General features: G+C 40.6%; 1 protein-coding gene across 2 annotated transcripts in view; it reads left to right on the top strand.

Annotated features, from left to right (window-relative positions):
* The first annotated feature begins 339 nt into the window (after positions 1-339).
* Positions 340-21,282, top strand: part of ABCD2 (ATP binding cassette subfamily D member 2) — a 47,079-nt gene continuing 26,136 nt past the window's right edge. The window contains exons 1-6 of one of the 2 annotated variants that reach the window (XM_074168467.1): positions 340-1,423; positions 2,784-2,964; positions 6,890-7,011; positions 9,955-10,123; positions 13,045-13,139; positions 14,518-14,663. In XM_074168467.1, the coding sequence (XP_074024568.1) occupies positions 491-1,423; positions 2,784-2,964; positions 6,890-7,011; positions 9,955-10,123; positions 13,045-13,139; positions 14,518-14,663 (1,646 nt within the window). In that variant the 5' untranslated portion in view covers positions 340-490. The remainder of the gene's footprint in view (positions 1,424-2,783; positions 2,965-6,889; positions 7,012-9,954; positions 10,124-13,044; positions 13,140-14,517; positions 14,664-21,282) is intronic. The other variant, XM_074168468.1, reaches the window with a different exon arrangement.

Here is a 21,282-nt window from a genome sequence, read left to right as displayed (position 1 = left end):
CGGAGGCGGTGCCTGCTCCGCAGGGCAGGCGGAAGGAAAGGGCCGGCCGCAGCCTGAGGGGCTACCGGGCCGCGCTCCGGGGCCTCGCCGCGCGGCCGGGGCCTCGCTCCGGAGGAATCAACGGTGCAGCCGGCAACGACGAGCTCCGGGAGGACCCGCTGTCAACCCGGGACCCAGCGCCGGCGGACCCGGCCTGCCGGGGTGCGGGGGAGCCGGGCCGCTGCCGGTGCCGCCCCGCGCCGCGCAGCCAATGGTGGTCGGCGGGGCGGGCTGCGCGGCGCCGGGCTGCGTTGTGCAACGCGCCGGGCTTTGAAGGCGACCGTCGCCCCCGGGAGGCCCGGCGCATTCGGCGTCTGTCACCGCAGGGCGGCCGGCGGGGAGCCGGGGTCCCCGGCGGCCCGATGAAGACCCGGCGGGGCCGACCTTCCCGCCGGCCGTGAGCCGCCCCCGCTAAGGAGCGGCGCGAAGCGGTGCCTCCGGCCGGGGCAGGATGACCCACATGCTGCATGCGGCGGCCCGGCGGGTGCAATGGAACAGGGCGAGCGCGGCGAAGAGGGCTGCTTGCCTGCTGGCCGCGGCGTACGGACTCAAAATCCTCTACCCCATCATCCGCAGGCGCATGAAGCGGGGCTGCAGAGGCGGCTCGCAGGATGCCGGCCGGGCTGAAGGGGGCCGGGAGGAGCCGCGCCGCCCCGGCAGCCGGGGCAAAGCCTCCCCGGCCGTCAACGCAGAATTTTTCAAGCAGCTGCTGGAACTTCGCAAGCTGTTCTTTCCAAAGCTGGTGAGTGCCGAGCTGGGCTTGCTCTGCCTTCACTCTGTCGCTCTGGTTTCCAGGACCTTCCTCTCCATCTATGTTGCCGCCCTCGATGGGAAGATTGTGAAAAGCATCGTGGAAAAAAAGCCCAGGAGCTTTGTCTTCAAATTAATCAAATGGCTGATGATTGCAATCCCGGCCACTTTTGTGAACAGCACCATTCGGTACCTGGAGTGCAAGCTGGCCCTCGCCTTCCGCACGCGCCTGGTGGATCATGCCTACGAGACCTACTTTGCCAACCAGACTTACTACAGAGTGATCAGCATGGACGGGCGCCTGGCCAACCCCGACCAGTCCCTCACCGAGGACATCATGATGTTCTCGCAGTCCGTGGCGCATCTCTACTCCAACCTCACCAAGCCCATCCTGGATGTCATGCTCACCTCCTACACCCTCATCCGCACGGCGCGGTCCCGGGGGGCTAACCCCATCGGGCCCACGCTCCTGGCCGGGCTCGTCGTCTATGCTACAGCCCGCGTGCTCAAAGCTTGCTCGCCCAAGTTTGGCAAGCTGGTGGCTGAGGAGGCGCACAAGAAGGGCTATCTGCGCTTCATGCATTCACGCATCATTGCCAACGTGGAAGAGATCGCCTTTTACCGAGGGCACAAGGTAAGGAGAAGAGAAATCGGGGGGTTGTTGGGGTTGCTTCTGCAGTGCCTGAGCTGACCCGTGCTTCCCCTGCTCTCTTCCCGAGCACTTTGAGCCCCTCTGACATTTAAACCTGTTTACAGCTAGCACTTCCCGTTTCCTAAGAAAATGCAGTCTCACAGGCGGTATCGGAGGGGAGCGGACTGTAGTTCCCTTGTGCTCTGACAATGTTCCTGTTTTGCAGTTGGATCCTATGCTTTTCTAGAAAGCTAATCTCTGTTTTTCCCCCACCCAGTCCATTCCACTTAACTTTACCAGGCGCTTTTTTTTTTTTTTTTTCCCCACCCATGTTTATGAATTACCAGATGTAATGCTGCGGAAATAGCAACCAGGGCACAGCAGAAAGTCTAGGGAAAAACTCTTTGATAGCACAGAGAGCGCTACAACCTTTGACACTCTTTTACATAGCTAAGCAAAGATGTAGTCATCAGAGTCTTAAAATAGCTTAAGTACAGTACTTCAGCAGTCACAGTTACATAAACTAATGGCTTGTTTTAAAGCCACCTTATTAAGGAACTCTTCATGTTTTTATTTGGAGTGAATTTTGGCTGTAACACCTTTCAAACATGATTTGGAAAATGAAGTTGTTTCATGTAAGGTGAAAATGAAAGCTGGAAAGCAGCCTGAAGCATTACTCTTTCAGCCCAAGCAATGATTATATAATGTAAATGGTTTATTTTGGTAGAAGCAATCGTTCTCAAAAGCTGCCTATAGTAATGTTTTAAGTGCAGCTAAATTAAACATTTTTTCAGTTCCCTCATATACTAGCTTGAACTGAATGCATTATATCATATTGACTTGCGACTGCCTTTGACTTATTATGCCTCTTGGGATAGTTCTCTCTCCCTCCAGACTGCTCGCAAAACCAAGCAGCATTGCATTTCAGGGATCAGCTCTGCAACTGTAGGTCATTGGAGATAATTGATCCCCAGTATGAGGAGTTTTGGTTGCTGTGAAACTCTACAGCTGCAGCTTCATTAAAAGGATGTGCAATCAATCTTATTTTGGTTGTTAGAATCAGCTGTTGTGACTGCCTTGTATGTTGTTCTTGCATATATCAGAGATCTTAAAAAAGCTGAAAACCTGCCAATGTGCTATCGAGGGATGGTGGTGTAAATAAGAACTAGGTCCACTGACCTCCATAGAGCTGAGCACTTTGCTGTGAGACTGCAGCACTGTGAAAATAAAGTGCCACACAGCAGATGTGACTCAGAAGTCACAGCCCTGGGTCCCCGATTGTTTCATGCCTGTATTTGAATGTGTCTTGTATGACATGTGCATCTTTGTTGCTCTGTAATAACATTTTATTTTTTAACTCTAGGTAGAAATGAAACAACTGCAGAAAAGCTACAAGGCTTTGGCAGATCAAATGAATCTCATTCTGTCGAAACGTTTATGGTACATCATGATAGAGCAGTTCCTGATGAAGTATGTCTGGAGTAGCTGTGGTATGATTATGGTCGCTGTGCCCATCATCACTGCAACGGGATTTGCAGATGGCGGTAAAATGATTTTTTACTTAATTTCTAAATGATTCTAAGTTACCTTCTCAAAAGACTGTACTTCTCCTTGGTTGCCATTCATATATATTTATTATTCACAGCATTTATTGCGATGTCTGTGTCTTGTGTGTAACTTTCAAGCATAGCAAGTCAGCTGAGGAAAGAGCAAGGTGAAAGATCCAACTTTGAACATAAGCTTGATAAACGGCATGAATTCAGGACTCAGAGGATCCTTGTGTCACATGAGATTATAATGATAATTGCACTCCTTATTGACTAGCCACTGTTGGGATGGCATGCTGATTTTTGCGTCTCTTGCTACTTTACAAAACAATACTATTAACTTTCCTGTAGTGCTTATCTTCTCTTTCCATGAATCATACTGTAATTATAGGAAATCAGTATCTTATGTGTTGACCTGCTAGGAACCGCTGTTTTTCCCTGACTGCCTGGGAGAAAAGGTGGTGAAATTCAGATTCCAAATTTGGATGGTGTCAATTTTGTCATCCTATCACAAATTTCCAGGAAATGAAACGAGACCCAAGTTGTGTTGTTATTGCAGATGCAATTAAAAAAAAGAAAAAAGAGCAGAGAGAAAGGTAATTAAAGAGGGGTAGTGAAAGGCAAGTGGGGAAATTTGCCTCAACAGGCTTCGTTATGCGCAGTTGGAACCATAGAATATATTACAAATTCCATGGGATTCTTTAAGCACAGATGCTACAATGTCTGTGGAAGGATCAGTTCTAACTTGGGGACATTTAATCAGAAATGAGTGAATTGTTTTCCGTGCAGGTCTTGGTAGTTATATTCCAAAGGAAGGCTGTCCAGCTGGACAAGCTTGGTCCCACCTGTAGGAGGACTTCGTGCAGCCCCTGCATGGTTTGGTTTCCTTGCAATTGTGTCGGTAGGTGGCCGGGTATTCAGCTGAGCCGCTGCCTGTCACAGAGCTCAGGAGGGCACTATATCAGAATCCTGGCTCCCATCCTGGTGACAGCTTCAAAAATATCAGGAGGTCCTATTCCAAACAGAAGAGTTTATACAAAACCATTTCACCTCGTGGTGAAGGTTATCAGCACAACAGGAAAAGTGATGAGTCTGCTAAGACAGGAATGAGTACAATCAAGAAAAGGTTCGTTTAACCACACATTGTAAATATTTCCTTCCAGCATGAATATAAAAAAAGATTCGTATTCATGTTAAACTAAATAACATTCCTTTTACTCATGAGTATTCTTTTGATCGATACTTTTCAAATGTGGGAGAAAAGAAAGATGCAGCGATGGCTCACGTTGAAAAGCAGAAGAATATTTGCCACCAGCAACATCGAACGTTAGAGCATGAGGCTTATTATGGACACCTGAGGTATATCATAATGATGGATCACAAACATAATACTTGACAAATCAACACTGTCAAGACCGGTTTGAAATATAACAGGTATTCAAAGAATCAAGCAGACTTGAACTTACCATTGACCTGCTTGGGAAGACAGTGTGTTGTGCCTCAGCAGGTCAAATGCAAGTTTGTTCAGATGTAAGAGATAGTGGTTTTATTACTTTAGGATAAATCATCAGAACCAGGGATATGCAAAAAACTGGTACCATGAGCAGATCTGAGACTAAAGGTGTAAAGCAGCAGATTTTGTACGCTTCTTTAGGGGTGGGGGGAAGTAAAAAAAATGAAAAAAAAAAAAAAAAAGAATTTTCTATGACAGTGACGTTTCTGACTGAAATTTGCTAATTCTGTTACATATTTCAGGGAAGAAATTAACTGGCAAAGCCAAGATTCTTAAATGATTGGTGTTCCAAATATTATGTTTCTCATCAATTTGTGGAAAGTAACTACTTTTGGAAGCAAGACTTTGATTTCTCTATACACAGCAAACACTTATCTTTGTTTATAAAACAAGTATGACTACCAGTCACATAAATGAAGATGAAAAGGGAAACATTAGATTCTGTATGAAACAGAGGCAGCCTGTCTGCCCTGTTACAACTCAACTGCTTCTTCAAACACAGGAGGCCAGCCGTGTGAAAAATGTTTTGGACGAAACATTCAAGAAAAGTAATCTTGGTTGGGTTAGGCATGTACTAGAAGAGCTTGTGTTTTAGAACAGCGAAATGCTCATAAATTTGATGTAATTTTATTTTTTCAAATACTCCTGGAATGAGCAACGTAGTTTGCAGAGTCTTGCTGGCTGGGCTTGAGCTAGCCTGGGTGCTGGAAGCATTTACATGCAGGAGGAATGCTGCATTAGTATAGTTCAACCAGACCTGATTCCTAAATGATTTAATTGTGCTGGTCCTACATAGCATGGGCTGCATGTTTGAACATGTATCTCAAATTTGAACATGTATCTCAATTAATTAAAATAGTTAGGAAAAACATCTGAAGCCAGAAAGAGTAACAAATAGATGGTGCACCTGTATATATGCAAAATTATGATGTAAGAATATAATTTAAGAAAAACTTTTTTTATACATAGTGTATTTCAGTGTAATGAAACCAAAATAACATTTAAATTTAACTAATAAAGACAGAAGGAGACATCTGGCTTTGCTACTGCATGTAGATTTCTAGACACTAGTTTTCTAGAATCGTATCTAGTCAGAGAGGTGAGACAGTTACCAAGTAAAAAAAAATATTGTCTGCTATAATCTTTCATTGCCTGACTTAGCCCATAACATTAACAGTTGCATTATACCTGCAGGGAATTCCTCCTAGATTTTCTTGACCATCAGCACCGTGCAAACATCACAGAGGGCGTAGGAGTTGCCACACTGGATCTACCTCTAAACCTGCCTAGCCTGGTGCATAGTAGCAGCTTAGCTATAAAAAAACTTTGCAAACTTAAGAAGAAAAAAAAAAATAGCCAGTTCTGCAATAGACTTAAGCAATAAGTTCTGCTTAGACTTAATATAGACTTAAGCAATATATAAAGATATATAAAGATATATATAAAGTTATGTGATGCAGAAACTCTTGAGACCTATAATTCTAAATCTTGTATGTGAAAAATCTTTGAGTGGGTTACTGCACGTTGTTGTCTTCTTTTTTGTAGATGCAACTATTAACACTGAAACAACGGTCAGTCTTAAAATATTCAGCCACTTTTTTAAAATCTTTATTCCTTCAAGAAGCAAACATTGCAAGTTGACTATGCTGTATAAATCTGTTGGTCACATGGTAGCAAGAATATATGTAGATATGTTCGATGTAATGTATTTATTTCTCACGTATCTTCTATAATTTCTGCTGTTGTTTTCTCCTTGCCTGTTGCTGCTGACATGTTCTTGTGAGACAACTGCTTTCTTTGGAGCAAGAGTTTTCTTGCTAATTGGATGCAGTGTCATAAACAAAGCATCACAACTTTGTGCTGTGGTTAGATGAAGGGAGAAACTGTTATGTGAGAGGTATCCTACTTAAACCATGCCTTTGATAATAAAAGAGCTTACTGCTTTCTTATAGAAATATAATCATCTTGCCAAATTTCCATCAATATGAATGTTTCCTTTTATATGAAGTTAATAAATAAGTAAGGCTGGAATAATTGCTAAAGAAGTAAAAATGCTATTAAAAATCTGTTTCAGATCGTTGCTTAGGTTTCACTTTTTTTTATTTTGAAAAAATTATGTGGAACACTGATATATTAAAAGGGACATTATCTATATAGACAAATAGTATAAAAGAATAGGATGTTTTGCATAAGAAGATGAATTCCATATACTCCCACTTATTCCTTGTTACCAAGCTATCTATGCTAGTTACATTCACCAGTTCTTCTTGAAAAGTTGTCTTTGTGGAGTTAACTTTTTCTTAATTTAAAAGCTGTTCTACAATAGCTCACATTCTAATCATAATTTAATTTATAGAGATAATTTTCAGAGGAATGTTTTAACAGAAAACATTTTTTTTTTTCTTTTAGAACTGGAAGATGGCCAGAAACAGGAAATGGTGAGTGAAAGAACAGAAGCTTTTACTACATCACGAAACTTGCTGATCTCTGGAGCAGATGCTATTGAAAGGATTATGTCTTCATACAAAGAGGTACTGTACATCTGCCATACGTGAAACAGAAGAGAGAAAAAGAAAGTAAACCAGAATTTACATTTCATATAAAATGTTTTAAAAAAGTGCAATTTTTAAAGGCAAATTCTGTTGCAACTAAATCCATGGAGATCTTTGAACTGATAGTTTGATCTTTAGAGTTAAGTCCACAGAGTCTAAAGTGCACCACTGCCAGTATGGTGCAACATGTAAATGTCATTTTTAATACCTGTGTTCAGGTGCCATCAGAGAGCAATAGAAGTTCCTGGAATGTGAGTGAAAAAGGTTCAAATTCCTCCTCTGTTTGGAGCACAAACCTGAATTCAGGCTGGCTGCGTCCAATGTATTGGGACTCTTCTGTTGGAAGTGTCATGTAGTGTATGAAACACAAAGAGAATTGAATACTTATTTCCTGACCACCTAAACTGTAGGGCTGTTTTCAGTATCCTGTGAATCTGTTCAATTGTAATTAATTTTGCAAAGTAGAGAAATTTTAGCAGGCAAAAATCCACCTTGGGACAGCAGATAGTCTAGAAGTACGGGGTGTTCATCTGGAAGATTGAGAGATGTTGTTTCAGGTCCTTACCCAAATTCCAGTGAAGTTGGGCTTTCATCTGTGGTCTCTCTTGGGCATTTCTATAGGGGCTGGCTGTTAAGCAAAAGAAAAGTGAGGCAACGCTGTTATTCTCCTCAACATTTCCTTCTGAATGTTGGTTCTGCATTTGTTTAATTGTTTTTTGCTCATCCCTTAGGTGAGGACCCCTTTTCCCAGTGCAGTGCAAGGAGGCAGTCATTAGCTAGGCAGCTAATCAAAGGCTATGGATTCCTTAGTTGGAATCCAGCCATAATAGCTACAGCTTTGTAAATTGGAGGAGGAGTAGTAGCTTGGCACCTTCAGATATGGACTCTGACAAAGCCAGAGTTTGTGCTTCTTTCAAAAGTAGCTCTTCTAATGGGCTGTGATTTTGACCTATGCTCCTTTAGCTGTTCCCCTGCTTAGCCTCTGCTCTAAGGATACTGCCAGAAAAACTGATGTAATTTCTATTTTATTTTCAACATTTAAGTAATTTATATAATGTATATGGGGACTTACAAACATTGTGGTTTTATTTTTTGGAAACAAAAATACCTACAAAGCGGTAGGAACAACTGAACACACTCACTTTGTTTATAATGTGGTGAGATTTTAGTCTAGGCAGCATGGGATCTAAGACCAGTTCTATGAATTTCCATCTTAATTTTACATTTATACTTCTCTTTGAGAGACACTGTGGTACTTTAACCACATTGTCATTCCCATTTCATGATTCAGGTGGTTTCCAAGGGACAGTGTACTTCAATCCTTTCGAGTGGTAGTGAAGTTCCAGTGCTTGCCCACCTGATCCACCAAGTCAACCTCCTTCCAGTCAATGTAATTCAGCGTGCAGAGGGGTGGACTCAACTTTTCTTTGCAGGTCAATAGCTTAGATGGTAGTATGTTGTGTTTTGATAAAGTGAGTTTGTAGGGTCATAGTTCAGAAACTTACTACAAGTCTAAGTTTCTTCTGGGCCACAGCTGACAGAAGTTCTGTTCATCACATGCATGATTCACTCCATCAAATTCCAATGCTGATGCTGTGTGGAGCACTCAATCCTAGCATGAGCTCCTGCTGAAATTGCTAGAAAGACTCCAGTGTGGAGAATGGTGCTACAGGTCCTATGTGTTACCTATTGCCTCAGCTGCTGTTAGCCCAATACTTTTCACAGCTGTTAATGCAATTACCAATAGTGCAAAAGAATGTACAGCTGATGGAGTTGAAACATCAAGTGATTACTCGTTTTAAACTGAGCTTTTTGAGGTGTTGTATACTTGTTAACCTCCAGTGGAGTGATGTTCGTGTGGCCAGAACTAGCAGTCACTTCTGAATCTGGCACAGAAATTTATAGAGGATTTTATATTGGAATTATGTACGCCATAGCAGGTAAACTCAGTCATGGAGTGTATGTGTTTAACCACAGTAAGCTAATGATTTTATAATCTTGAACTCATTTTCTTGCTATTCTTGTCTTGCTCTCTACAATTAGTATAAAAATACATCCTTGGAAAACCATCTAATAATACATTTATAATAAGATGTCTGGCTTTTATTCTTTGCTGCCAGCAGATGAAGGCAGTTCTTTGGGAGCTCTTGGTGGTGTCACTGCCCACGAATAGGAAGTTATCGAGTCCAGAGATCTGTTTTTTCTGCCTTCACCAGGTGGAAATTGTGACAAAAGGGCCAAAAAAAAGGAGAAAGCCTTTTAAGAGACTTCACTATCTTAAAAATGCTCGGTTCTAATCCAAGGTCTCAGATTTAGCTCTGGTACTCTAGCATGCAGTTGACAGAAAAGTAATTTCTTTTTTGTACTGTATTTTAGATCAGGATGCTCTGGTGCTGCCTGTTTAGCACAGAAAAGCACACCTTTCCCACAGGAGGTTTTGGGAATCCAGGGAAATAAGCATAAATAATTATCGATGCCAGTTTTTCTCACTTCTGTGGACCTTTGTTTTGCTGGCAAATGCAGAGATTTTGTTTTTCTCTTCTATGATAGGCTCTCTATTTTCAGATATGCTAATAGCTATTCTCTGCTGGTTGAAGACTCTACTGATCCACAGAAAAGAGCAGTCCCTGCAACCTCCTCATTTACTGGAGCTATCGTAGCTTACATTGGCTGAAAGCTGTCCCCCTAAGCCATCTCTGTCTGCTGGCTGGTAGGAGCTGTGGGTGGTGTATGGGTGAGAGCAGAATCTCAAGGAATGAAAATTGATAGGCGTCGAAAGACGCATCGTTGATCCTTCCAGTGTAACATTTGAGAAGCACTGACTCAGAATAACTGGGAATGTTTTTCACGAATCTTTGGCCAAACTTTTCATTTATAGAATTTGTGAAGTGTAACTGAAATGAGGCATTTGTTGTTTCTCAGGTTACTGAGCTCGCAGGCTACACCGCCCGCGTCTACAACATGTTTTCAGTCTTTGATGAAGTGAAGAGAGGCATCTACAAAAGAACTGCTGTTATTCAAGCGTCTGAAAACAACAGCAAGAATGAAGATAAAGCAGAATTACACATTGATGGGCCCTTAGAAATCAAAGGTAATTAATACATGTTTGTATGTATTTCGCTGTGTGTGGGGCCAGTGCAGTGGGACAGGAGGTGAACAGAGGTTTTGTTTCTACAACAAATCAGCCTCTCAGCCTTAATACCCCAGAGACCGTGTTGGCTTCCATTTTAACCTCCTGCTATTTTGTAACTCAGTGCTTATACAGCGCTTTTCTAATACACAAAATGGCTAAAACGTTTTCTGTGAAAACCTACAATGAAAAAGGCATTTCAACTATACTGTTATTGGTGGCGGTGGTATTATTATTCTTACATGGACAGTGCCTGCTTTCCTCAGACACTTAATTTTTTTTCAGAAAACTGAGACTGTAGCTTTTCATCTTCAAACACAACATTATTTTGTTTGGGGTAGGAAGGAAAGATTGGTTCAGTAGTTTTTGATGAAAATACTACTTTGTTTTCAGCGACTAAAAATCAGGCTGTACTCATTTTTTCATAATTTAGTGGGTATTTTCAACTGAAAATGGGCTAACAACTTTACCCTTCCCCTCACCTCCCAAATGATCTGATCAATACATACTTTATTCCTCCTGTCCCTATCCTGTATCTTTCTGGTGCCACTATCTTTCTGTCTCCACAAAGCATTTTCTGTGTGCGTCCGCTTCTTACTGCATTCCATTATGTGCCACCTCTGTCTTCCTCTGGCATCCAGCTTCTCTCTGAGGTACTTAAAGGCAGCTTTTGCAGTGGGCTTTTCCCAATTTTCCCAACAGACTCCTTTCGCTTCTCCCCTCTGTGGCGTTGAAAAGCCTCATTCCCTCCCTTTGGCCTCTGAAAACTTAAACCTCGGTAGAGTTGAAGGCACCACAGTGCTCTTTATGAAGTAACTTCTTTCAGCAATTTCAACAGCACTGCCCTTTGGCAGAGATTTCTCAAAGGTCCTCTGACAAGGTTCTTCATAACAAACAGCCTGATGCAGCGTGGTGGTAGCTGTGGAAATAGCTGATGTCTTGTGATAAGCTGTGATCTTGTAGATCTTGGTAATATTTGGCTGACGTTAAAAGAAATGGCATTTTACAACTTACATGTACAAGAGAAAAGGTTTGTAGTTCCAAGAGCAACAAAGTAATTTGGGGGTCCTTTTTAGATAACTGTGTTTTAAAAGCAAAACTAAATACAGTTCAGATATGCAAGCATGCCATTCACGTTCCCTTTTGGTCTAGTATACTTATGTCTCCCTCCTTTCTTCTCTGCAGCCTTTTCCCAAGATTTGATTCCACTACAGTCACACATTTCATCCAGCCTGAATTCCTCCTAAGTCGCTGTGACTAGGGTTTGCTCCTGAGTGGTTGTAGGCTCTCAGGGGCAGCTAGCCAATACCAAGCATTGTGCACAAGGACTTAAGGAGAATTTAGGCCAGATGAATCTAGGCCACAGGCTCCACACTTTTTGTGACAAGTCCCATTGTAATACTGTTTTTTCCTCTTTTTTTTTTTTTGGTCTTGATACTTCAGAAATCCCTGCAGAGTGGATTTGTAATGTGGATAAAAGTACACGTGCTCACATACATATATGTGTCTGCATTGTTAGAAAAGAAAAGTCTTAATATTCAGCTTCCCCAAAGGCTTTTCCAACACATACTACTTATTTCCTTTTGAATCATCAAATATAAGTTTCAGTAACTAAGGGATGTCTGTGCTGTGCCTTGCCTTTACTGTTGTCAATAAGAACATTGTGAAAATATGAAGAGTGAGTATTTTTAACAGCAATATTGTCATATACATACTGTACCTAATAATGCAGGATTTTAAAGTTGAAATATAATTTTGTACATCTTGGACAAATACTGTCAAACTGTAGTTCTGATTACAGATTAAAATGCTTTTAAAGCACTCTGCAATGTTTGATTGCAACTTTAAAGTTAGGAAATTAGAATTAAGCTAACTTAATACTTACTTAGCTTACTATTTTATCATAGATTTATTTTAACTAGAATTTCTCCACTGTATCCAAGTGCTTCAAAAACATGAATGAATTTTGCAGAATTTGCTTAAGATTGTGAAGGATAATTTTCTGGGGCAACATTTCTTTGCTCAGATTAGTGTAAATTATAAAATAAGCCCTTCTAATACAAAGAGAAATCTCTTTCCTTTGCATCTTCTCTGTAAAGGCAATTTCTGATGTTTGTCTAGGAGCCCAGCTGTTTCACCCATTAACAGGCGACTGAGAAGACAGAGTTGGTTTCATTTTTTTTTTACTGTTTCCAGAAGAATTTATTTCTAAGTTCTTGTGTTACAGAGTATCCAAATGTCCAGTTGTATATTTAAATTTGCCAGAAATCCAAATAGTAAGTGTAGCTACTGGAGTGAAATATGTTATATGGGTTTCCACAAATACTTACAAGACACATTTACAGTGTCTATGGCTTCAAAAAGACATGGAAGCAAGCCATTACATGTTTTCTGCTTTGCTCTCGTTGCTGGAGGAGACTGAACTGGGCTCAGAGTTTCAGAGCTGGTCGTGAAAGTAGATTCCATTTTCTAATAAAGTCCTTAAGAGACGGTAAATTGGTCTGCCTGAGGCTAAAGCAGTCCTTCAACTTTTTAACTAGTTGATATTTACCACCTATTTAAAACTAAATAAAGTAAATACGGGTAGGATGTGAATAAACATGTCTTTGTAGTGCATTATATATTTATGAAGCATACTGTGCATTGTATTTACGATCAAATTTGGCATTCATCGCACACTCTTGGCTCTTGCTGACAGTGTCTTTCTGACTAGCTATGATTTATTATCCAGATATTCCACTAGGGGAACCTGGAGCACATAAAAGAGTTGCTTGAAACTTACCAATTTATACTTCTCAGCTGTACACAGAGACTGCCACATATCATTGCTTAATGGAAGGTTTCACAAGCTCTAATTATTATCTTTTTTTGTTTGCTTCCAGGGAAAGTTATTGATGTTGATCATGGAATTATTTGTGAAAATGTTCCTATTATTACTCCGAACGGCGATGTGGTGGTTTCCAGACTAAACTTCCAAGTAAGATGATATGCAAGAATCTTCTGATTGTTGCCATCACATTAACATAAACAGCACAGAATTCATGTACCTTATGTTAAGTACTTGGAGGAGCATATGGATAAAAGGGGAAGTCCAGAAAGGTAGGCATAGTAGCTCAATAGGGGCAGACATATGTAGTTTATCCTGCTCAAAGAGGGAGAAGAGAGGATTTCTGGTGCTGTTGCCAGGTGAAAAAAATGACCTGAGATTTTCAAAGGTGTATATGGGAGTCTGCATCCATCTTCCCTTAATTTCATTGAAATTTGGATGCTTTACTTACATAGGCTCCTTTAACAGTCTGAGTTCACAGCCATGAAAAAATGAAAAAATTGAGTATGTAGTTTTGCTTGATCACCACAAAGACCAGTACTATCTAATAGTGGGCAGCATAGTTCACAAGCGCAACTGTGGAGTCTTTACTCAGTAAAAACTTGGATTGTTTTTAAAAAGCTTTTCCAGATACCACTCAGGACCTGTTCACAATTTTACTGCATGACCATTACTGAATTACTGTCATATATATCCTGGTCTCATGTTCCAGTGCAGATGCTATTATTTTAAAAGAACAGTTGAAGTTATCAGGACACTAACATGAATAATCCCAGCAGGTTCTTTAATGTAGCTAAAGCAGAGTGTTCCTTTTGCCACCTCTGTAGGTATAAGAATTAGCAACTAGGAGGACAGGGTCCTAGCTATGGCAAAACTTGCAATGGCTTCAGTATAGAAATTTCACATTTGTAAAATTACAACTTTATGGTCAAGAAGATAGTTATATTTATTCATTTGGCTCAAGAGACAAAACCAACAGAAAATAAAACATAGTTAATGTATTTATGTAAAGCATAGACAATGACATTGTGATCATGCATAAATATACACTCATACGTATGCAGGGTGATATTCAAATGAATAAGAACAAGTGCATCACAGCCAAAATAATACTGGTAATTAAGCAAGAAAGGGCAATGTGAAATAAGTTTTCCCAATCACTTGATCAGGCTCCTGTAGCTTAAATTAATATCACTGATGGGCATAGTACTGCTCTGTATATGTTAACACCCTTTCAACCTAATCTGCATTTGAATAATTGATTCTGACTGGTGTATTGACATTGTAATATAATCAGTGTAGCTTATATAAATACTCAGATGTTATAGAAATGATTTTCATTATTTCAACCCACATATTATATCTATGCCGTTGTTTCCAGAACAGTTGCATAAATATGTGCAGGTAATTAACGAATTGGGTTGATAATTTGGTATAAATGCTCACCTAACTCTCTCTGGGGGTCTTAGACGATCTTGTGCCGTATACACTGCATAGTAACATCTTTGCATTTTCATTGCTGTTGTAGGTCCAGGAGGGGATGAATCTTTTAATCACTGGACCCAATGGCTGTGGAAAGAGTTCGCTCTTCAGAATTTTAAGTGGTTTGTGGCCTGTGTATGAAGGAGTTCTCTATAAACCCCCTCCACAGCACATGTTTTATATACCACAAAGGTATGTGTTTTGCTCAAGGTGATACTTTTTTTCTGGTTACATGAATTTTGACTCTCTTCTCTCATTTTCAATCTGTGATACATACACCCAAGTTAAAAGGTGGTAACTACAACCTCAGCTGTGTGGACAGTGCTAAAAAAGACTTCCCCTTGTTGGTGATGCAAATCCTCAGTCATTGGAAAGGGCTCACATACACTTGTGATGGAGCCTATGCTCCCCTGTTGGCAGAAGTCCCGGATGATTGGGATCATGGCAACAGACTAGAATTGGAAAGAAATTTGAAATAGGCCTAATAGATCTTAATTCTGATTTCACTTTAAAACCAAAGATCAAAACAAGTGAGTGTGTTCCGGTTCCTAAATATTAAATTGCTCAAAACAATTTTCAAAACTTCACTTGTACACTACAAAACCAGGATCCAATCCAATATTAACTGCAAATGGCCTTTTTTATAATACATGCTCATTTCACATATGAAGGGAAACGTGGCTCTTTTTGTGCTTCATTTGTATTCTGCGTTGCTGTTGGACTCTCAGAGCATAATTTAATGCAATTGATTCTAGAATATCTCCTTAGAGAATTCTAACGAGGTTGTTTTGCAAAAGCAAAATCAAACACTGAGAATCTTCGATTGCTTTCTGTAGTTCATTTCTTCCCATGGGCAAAAGTAGTATTCAGTACAGTTTGTAGTCTTGTTTAAAAAGTAGAATCTATTAAGCTGAATGGAAAATATAAGCTGATGAGTAGATTTTCCTTGCTGCAGGTGCAGGTAACAAAGAACATTTATCTATAATTTTTCCAATATATGTATAATTTATTGCTAGCCATTGTCATTTTTCTGAGCCACTTGAGAGTTTAATTCAGGAATTTGGAGCAAAATGCTTTGTTAAAGGTTTTTCAAAACAGTATTTCAGAATTCCCATTGTGTGGGACATTCTTAAAACCAGTTTTATTCTTAGGCAGAACAAAAGCTATTCTGGATTTTTTTTCTTGCAGAAAATCTTGAGTTTCAGCCACTTCTGTCCTCTGTGTGATCCCAGCCGCTTTTCAAATCAACATTGGAGGCTGGCTTGCCTACAGCCCTTCCCCTTTACTTTTGTCCCCTTTATTCTGTGAAGGCAAACAGACTCACATTGCGTTCAGGCAGATTTGCCAACGTGCTGGTTGAGGGGATTCAATCACATCTGATGGGTTTTCGTTTCCGTAAGCATGGTCCTTTGTTAGCTGTTTCCCCTAAGTTTGCAGTGTTGGGGGAGTTAGTCCAGCAGACCTCTTCTTTGGAACATTTCAGAACTTTCAGTCAGAAACTGATACTCAACTCAACCAGCGTCTTTGCAGCCCTCTGTGACCAAAGCCATGTAGGGATTGGCATATCATCTTTGCAATGTACCTTGAAGGTATCATCATAGGCAGTCCATCCTGATAGCATCCCCCAGGAGAAAGGATGCTGCCATGATGTCTTCAGGACATCTAAGTGCCATGCCTCAGCTCTATGGCTTCATATGAGCTCTGCGCTCCTGGAGGGTTTTTAGGCAGAACAGAGGTATTCTCTTCCCAAGGGACAGAGCGGTGTCTGCATAAATGGGGTGACAGTGAGTGACACAGAGGGCTCTGCAAAAGTGCCACACCTTGATTGCGGCTGGATTTTGAAGTCTACTTTGGGGGGCAGTCCAGCTGTGTCAGTATGGTTTCTGTAGTCTCGGAAGTGTGGCCTGTCACTTGGAAGTGTCTTGTATTTGGAAAGGGACTGTGAGACTGAGTCTTGTAGGTATTTGTGGATGAATGTGGCTGAAGGGGTCGGTTTAGGGCAGCAAGCAGATTTGTTTGTTAGGATGTCCTTGAGGATCCCAAGTTGCTTTTTTGCCCAATTTATTTGTTAGGTTTACAGAGTCTTAGATGAATATCTGAGAGACTGACTGGAAGGAGATTCAGTTTTAAGTTGAAGTTTGTACATTTCTGGACCAGATTTGCAACAGATCTGCTGGATTTTTAGGGCTTTTATGTGGAATGCCTTATGTGGTCCAGGCATTTTTTTTCTGCTTATATTCCACTTCTGAGTCTTTTAGCAGTTCATTTATTTATTGCCTAAAAAAATTATATATTCAGTTTGGGTTTTTTGTCTGTCCCTGGATCTAGAATATATTTAGAATTTCTGTAGTGGTTTGTAAATTGTTCTGAAGCCCCAAAATTAAAGCAGCTTGTTTTGGAAGGTCCTGCTCGTGCAACCATTTTGCTTATTAACTCTGTGTAAATTGCTCCTTGGTTAGGATTACCTTCTGTTTGTTTATTTTTTTTTAGACATAATTCTAAAATTGCAGACTGGAAAAGATAGTGCCCTGCCTACATTTTGTCATGTATATATTTCAGCATAACTTTAGGGAAAATTTATGTTCTGGACTGAGAGGATTTGGGAGGTGGTAGGACAGTATCACCATATCACCTGGATTCAGTCTGCCTCAGTCTTTTGTTTGATGGGTAGGTAAAAACTGTGGTACAGCAGAAGGCTCTTGAATTGGTGGATGTCTGTCAGAGCAGTGAATTAGAATGACATCATTGTGTTTCAGTGAATATATTGTGTCTGTGGTCTAAGAACATGGGAGACGGCTCTCCAGGAGTGGACACAGTTACCATTGAGCCTGGTAAGAGCTTACTCCTGCATCCCTGTGGCTGAATTTAATTCTGCATCAGCCCTCTTTGAGTCAAATATAGGAACCTCATCTGCACACAGTGAATGGTGGAGAATACATTGACTAGTAAGTAAGAAAATACTCCACAGTAAATAGAAACTAACTGAAAAGATTTTTTTCGTCTCTGTAATGTTCCAACGTAGTATTCCAGAAATGCATGGGAAATCATGTGTCTTTGCCAAGTTTAAAAGCTACATACAGAAGTATGATTTATTAAAAAGTGAATTATCTTATTGTACATTCCAGATTTTATCAGCACTGCAAACACTTTGTAGTTGGCTTTACTTAGCAATATCTAGACTTCAAAACAGAGCCTTAAGAGTCCCTATCTTTTTATCTTTTTAGATTGCTTAGCATCATTATACTGCCTTTTTTAGATTTTTACCTTTGTGAATCATTGTGAAATTTATTTTTTTTCCTCTCCCCTTATATAGGGTCAGGTCATGCAGAGTTTGTCCTTAATCAGTGACAGTTCTGGTGGATGCTGATGGGACAAACTGCGCTTTTGGGGGGCAGAGAGAGAGAAGCCCAGGGGTTTCTGTGAGTGTGGCTCTGCTGCTGTCTGTGACAAGCCTGTAAAAGAGGAGGGTGGGGAGAAGAGAGGGAGGCTTTAAGAGGCTTTAAGCAGTCCAGCATCATACTGGTGCCAGCAGCAGCTTGTTTTCAAGCATGGATCAGTGCTAGGGGCTGGTCACAGCTCAACAAATTGTCACATCTCATTGGAGCCTCAGTAACTAGCAGACTGTGTGCTCTTACCCCTTCTACTTCTCTGTCCCTCTTTTGCAGAGTAAAATTCATTTGTGTTAACCACCTCTTTGCATTCCTCTTTTAATTAACTGGTAAAGAAGGTAGCATGAATGAAAAAATAAATGCTCTACTTGGTAAGGAATCATGATTCAAATCAGAATTCAGAAACATCATTTTAAATACTAAATAATTAACAAAAATGTGGAGTGGGTAGCATGAGTACTGATGATAAAGATAGGACCACAAGGTGTATATGTAGCACTTAGCGAATTTAAGAAGCAGTCAATGCTTTCATAGTGTATCAGCAATGTATCTGAAGGTAGCCTGATTGCTCCAGACTGTGCCCTGTTCCTACTCTGTTGGTCTTAAACATGGGAGGAGACTCCATCTCTGTGGAATTCATGAGCTCTAGCTTACAATTCCTCCTAACATTTACGGCAGCTCTTCTTGCTCTCCAGATAAAGTCCCAGCTTTTTCAGTTGTAAGGAAACACAGATTCTGCATGTGTTGTCTCTCATTTCCTTGGTTCTTTGTCATTTGATAGAAATGCCAGCAGAATTGCACACCTACATACTTGCAGGTTACCTTGACAACACCACAGGAATATTCCTCAGTGTCTCTGCACTGTAAAGCTGCAGTAAAGCTGTAATCACCACTGGGCTATTGATATGAATTATTAATAATTTTCTGCCAGCTGTGTCTTATTGTCTTATTAGCATGGAGGAATGTCTCATGTAGTCTCTGTTGGTTCCGTAACCTTCTATCATGATTCTCAAGTCTTCCTAGCACAGCACATAGCTAAAACATCCATCAGCATTTTCTGTCTTTTTTGAGGACTGATTTGCATTCACAGAGTTTGGAGCCATTTTTAATCCACTGCACTTCTTTCTCCTGGTCCATTGTTACTGTTTTTTCTCACCAGTTTGCTTCTACTGCAATTTGGGTATTTTTCTGAGGGGGGCTTGTTTCTCCAGTAGTGAGCATAGTTTCTCTGTAATTCTGTGTGCTGTTCTAGTAGAAGACCAACCCTGACCACTTTCTCAGCGGTCACAGTGATGGTCTAATTCTGTATTCTCTCTCTCTCTCTCTTTCTATTGCTCATTCAAGTAGATCTCTTTAATATTTTTTTTCTTCAACACCAGGCTTGTCAGATGCTAAAATGGAGGCAACCAAAGATGCACTAGTATAAAATTTTGTTTGTTCTTCATCATTTACGGTTTATATTCCTATATCTTGCTGTCTTATTAATATTAGGACAGTACCAGTTTAAAGGTTTATCTGGCCGTCCTGAGCATTTATTTTTGCATGTGTCTGCTCCTTTTCTGGTGTTTTATCTGGGGTTCCTTTACAAGTCTTTTTCTGTCTGGTGTTTTTCCTTCTGTATTCTAAAAATATCCTTGGCTACTAAACAAAACTGCATCAGCTACGAAGATACATTTCCTTTCCCTAGCTCTATTGAGTAATCCAAATGTCTGATGTGCTTTGCCTCAAGTAGTCCAAGGATATTCATCATGTGGATGAAACCAAGCAAGAATATTTCAGCTCTAAATGATATAAATAATAAAATGATAAAATGGAAGTAATTTTTACATTATAAGCACGTGACACTTTGAAGATTATAGCGATTCAAATGTTATCTTAAGCATTGAGGTAGTTAGTAGTGGCCATTGCCATTAAAATGTGGTTGTTTCCCAAGCCAATTCTTGATTACCTTAACAATTTAATCATGCAAAATTGTTGTGTTCACTTTCAGATACCCTATACTACATATGAAAGTATGTGCATGTGTAGTGTGTATATATATACAATTCTTCTGTATTAGACTACTTTCTCATTAGCACGTGGTCTGTTAGAGAAGTAGCCCAAGTGAAGTGCTGTGCAAATATGCCTATGTGAGTTCTATTGCCTCATCTCACTTAGATTGGCTCAGATGTCTCTATGCTATGATGTATTTTGCACATCCTAATTTCTTGTAAGCTCATACTGCTCTGTCTTTAACCATGATCCCTTTAGTAGGGTCAGCGGGAGTTAAACTGTACTCTGACTGCACATGCCAACACCGTGCTGCTGATGGCTGTTGCCCTTCAGTGTTTTGCTGATAGTACAACACCACATTAACTTGTTCCTTCAGTACTTTGCCATCAGCTCATGTCATGCTATATAGGTATCTACTGCGCTGCACACTGCATCTGTTTGTCATACTTACTGTTATCAAGTTCATGGCACTCCCTTTAAATATGCTTATTTCCAAAGTTCACCACTTACCTGAGAGATGAGAAAAAAGTCTGTGGTAGATAGCGTTGACATGAAACGTAACATACTTCAGTTATGCGTACTATTTTGATATCGGCTTGCTTTAACAAATTGGCTGCTACTTTGTATCTTTTTTTTTCCTGAAATTAATTCTTTGATTCTATGAATCAGTTCAAGACAGGTTAACTGAGTATTCTGCTGTTCTAAAAAGTGTGGCCTTGCATCTGAGAGGACTGTTAGGCTATCCCCTCAGCCAGGGCACAGCTTTTCCCATTTCATCTTACTGGGAATCATATAGAAATGCTGGCACTTCTTCCTGATTGGAAGGAAGTCCTGTCGTGTCTCACCTAGAACAGAGAAGTTCTTGTCGTGCTGCCCTGTAGATCAGCTGAAGCTTTGCAAGCCAGGATCACTGGGAGACCTCTATTTCCACTGAAGGCTCACTCACAGCTGTAAAGTTTGAAAGTTTTTAATTAGGTCTGTGTGATGGCTGATCACAAATAATGACAGTACCTGTTGGTAGCACATTGTGAACAAGATTTACCTACGCTAATAGTCAGAGGTGGAAAATGGCTTTATGGATTAGCTGCTACTTCCTCTCAAGCCATGCAAGGTGCCTTCCTTACTGGGCAGACACGAGAGTCAGCTAATTAAAGCACAGCTTACAAGTATTTTCTGTTATTAGGCAAAGAGTTGCAGAAATCCCAGACTGAAGGCTTTAGTCAGCTTGCTGCATTGGGGTTTAGTTTAGATTTGAAATATATTTACATAAATCCAACATTGGTCTTAAAGGCTGCAGCTGAACTGATGTTTGTGAAGGACTTCATCACACTCTAACGTTTTGGTCCCTCAGTCCCTTCAGACTGGGGGCCTCTCTGGAACAAGGTGTGGCAATGGGAGATACCAAGAGGACTAAATGTAGGTGAGGAATT

This window comes from Numenius arquata, chromosome 2 (genome assembly GCF_964106895.1).
Source record: "Numenius arquata chromosome 2, bNumArq3.hap1.1, whole genome shotgun sequence".
NCBI lineage: Eukaryota > Metazoa > Chordata > Aves > Charadriiformes > Scolopacidae > Numenius > Numenius arquata.
This window is presented reverse-complemented; position numbering and strand designations above follow the sequence as displayed.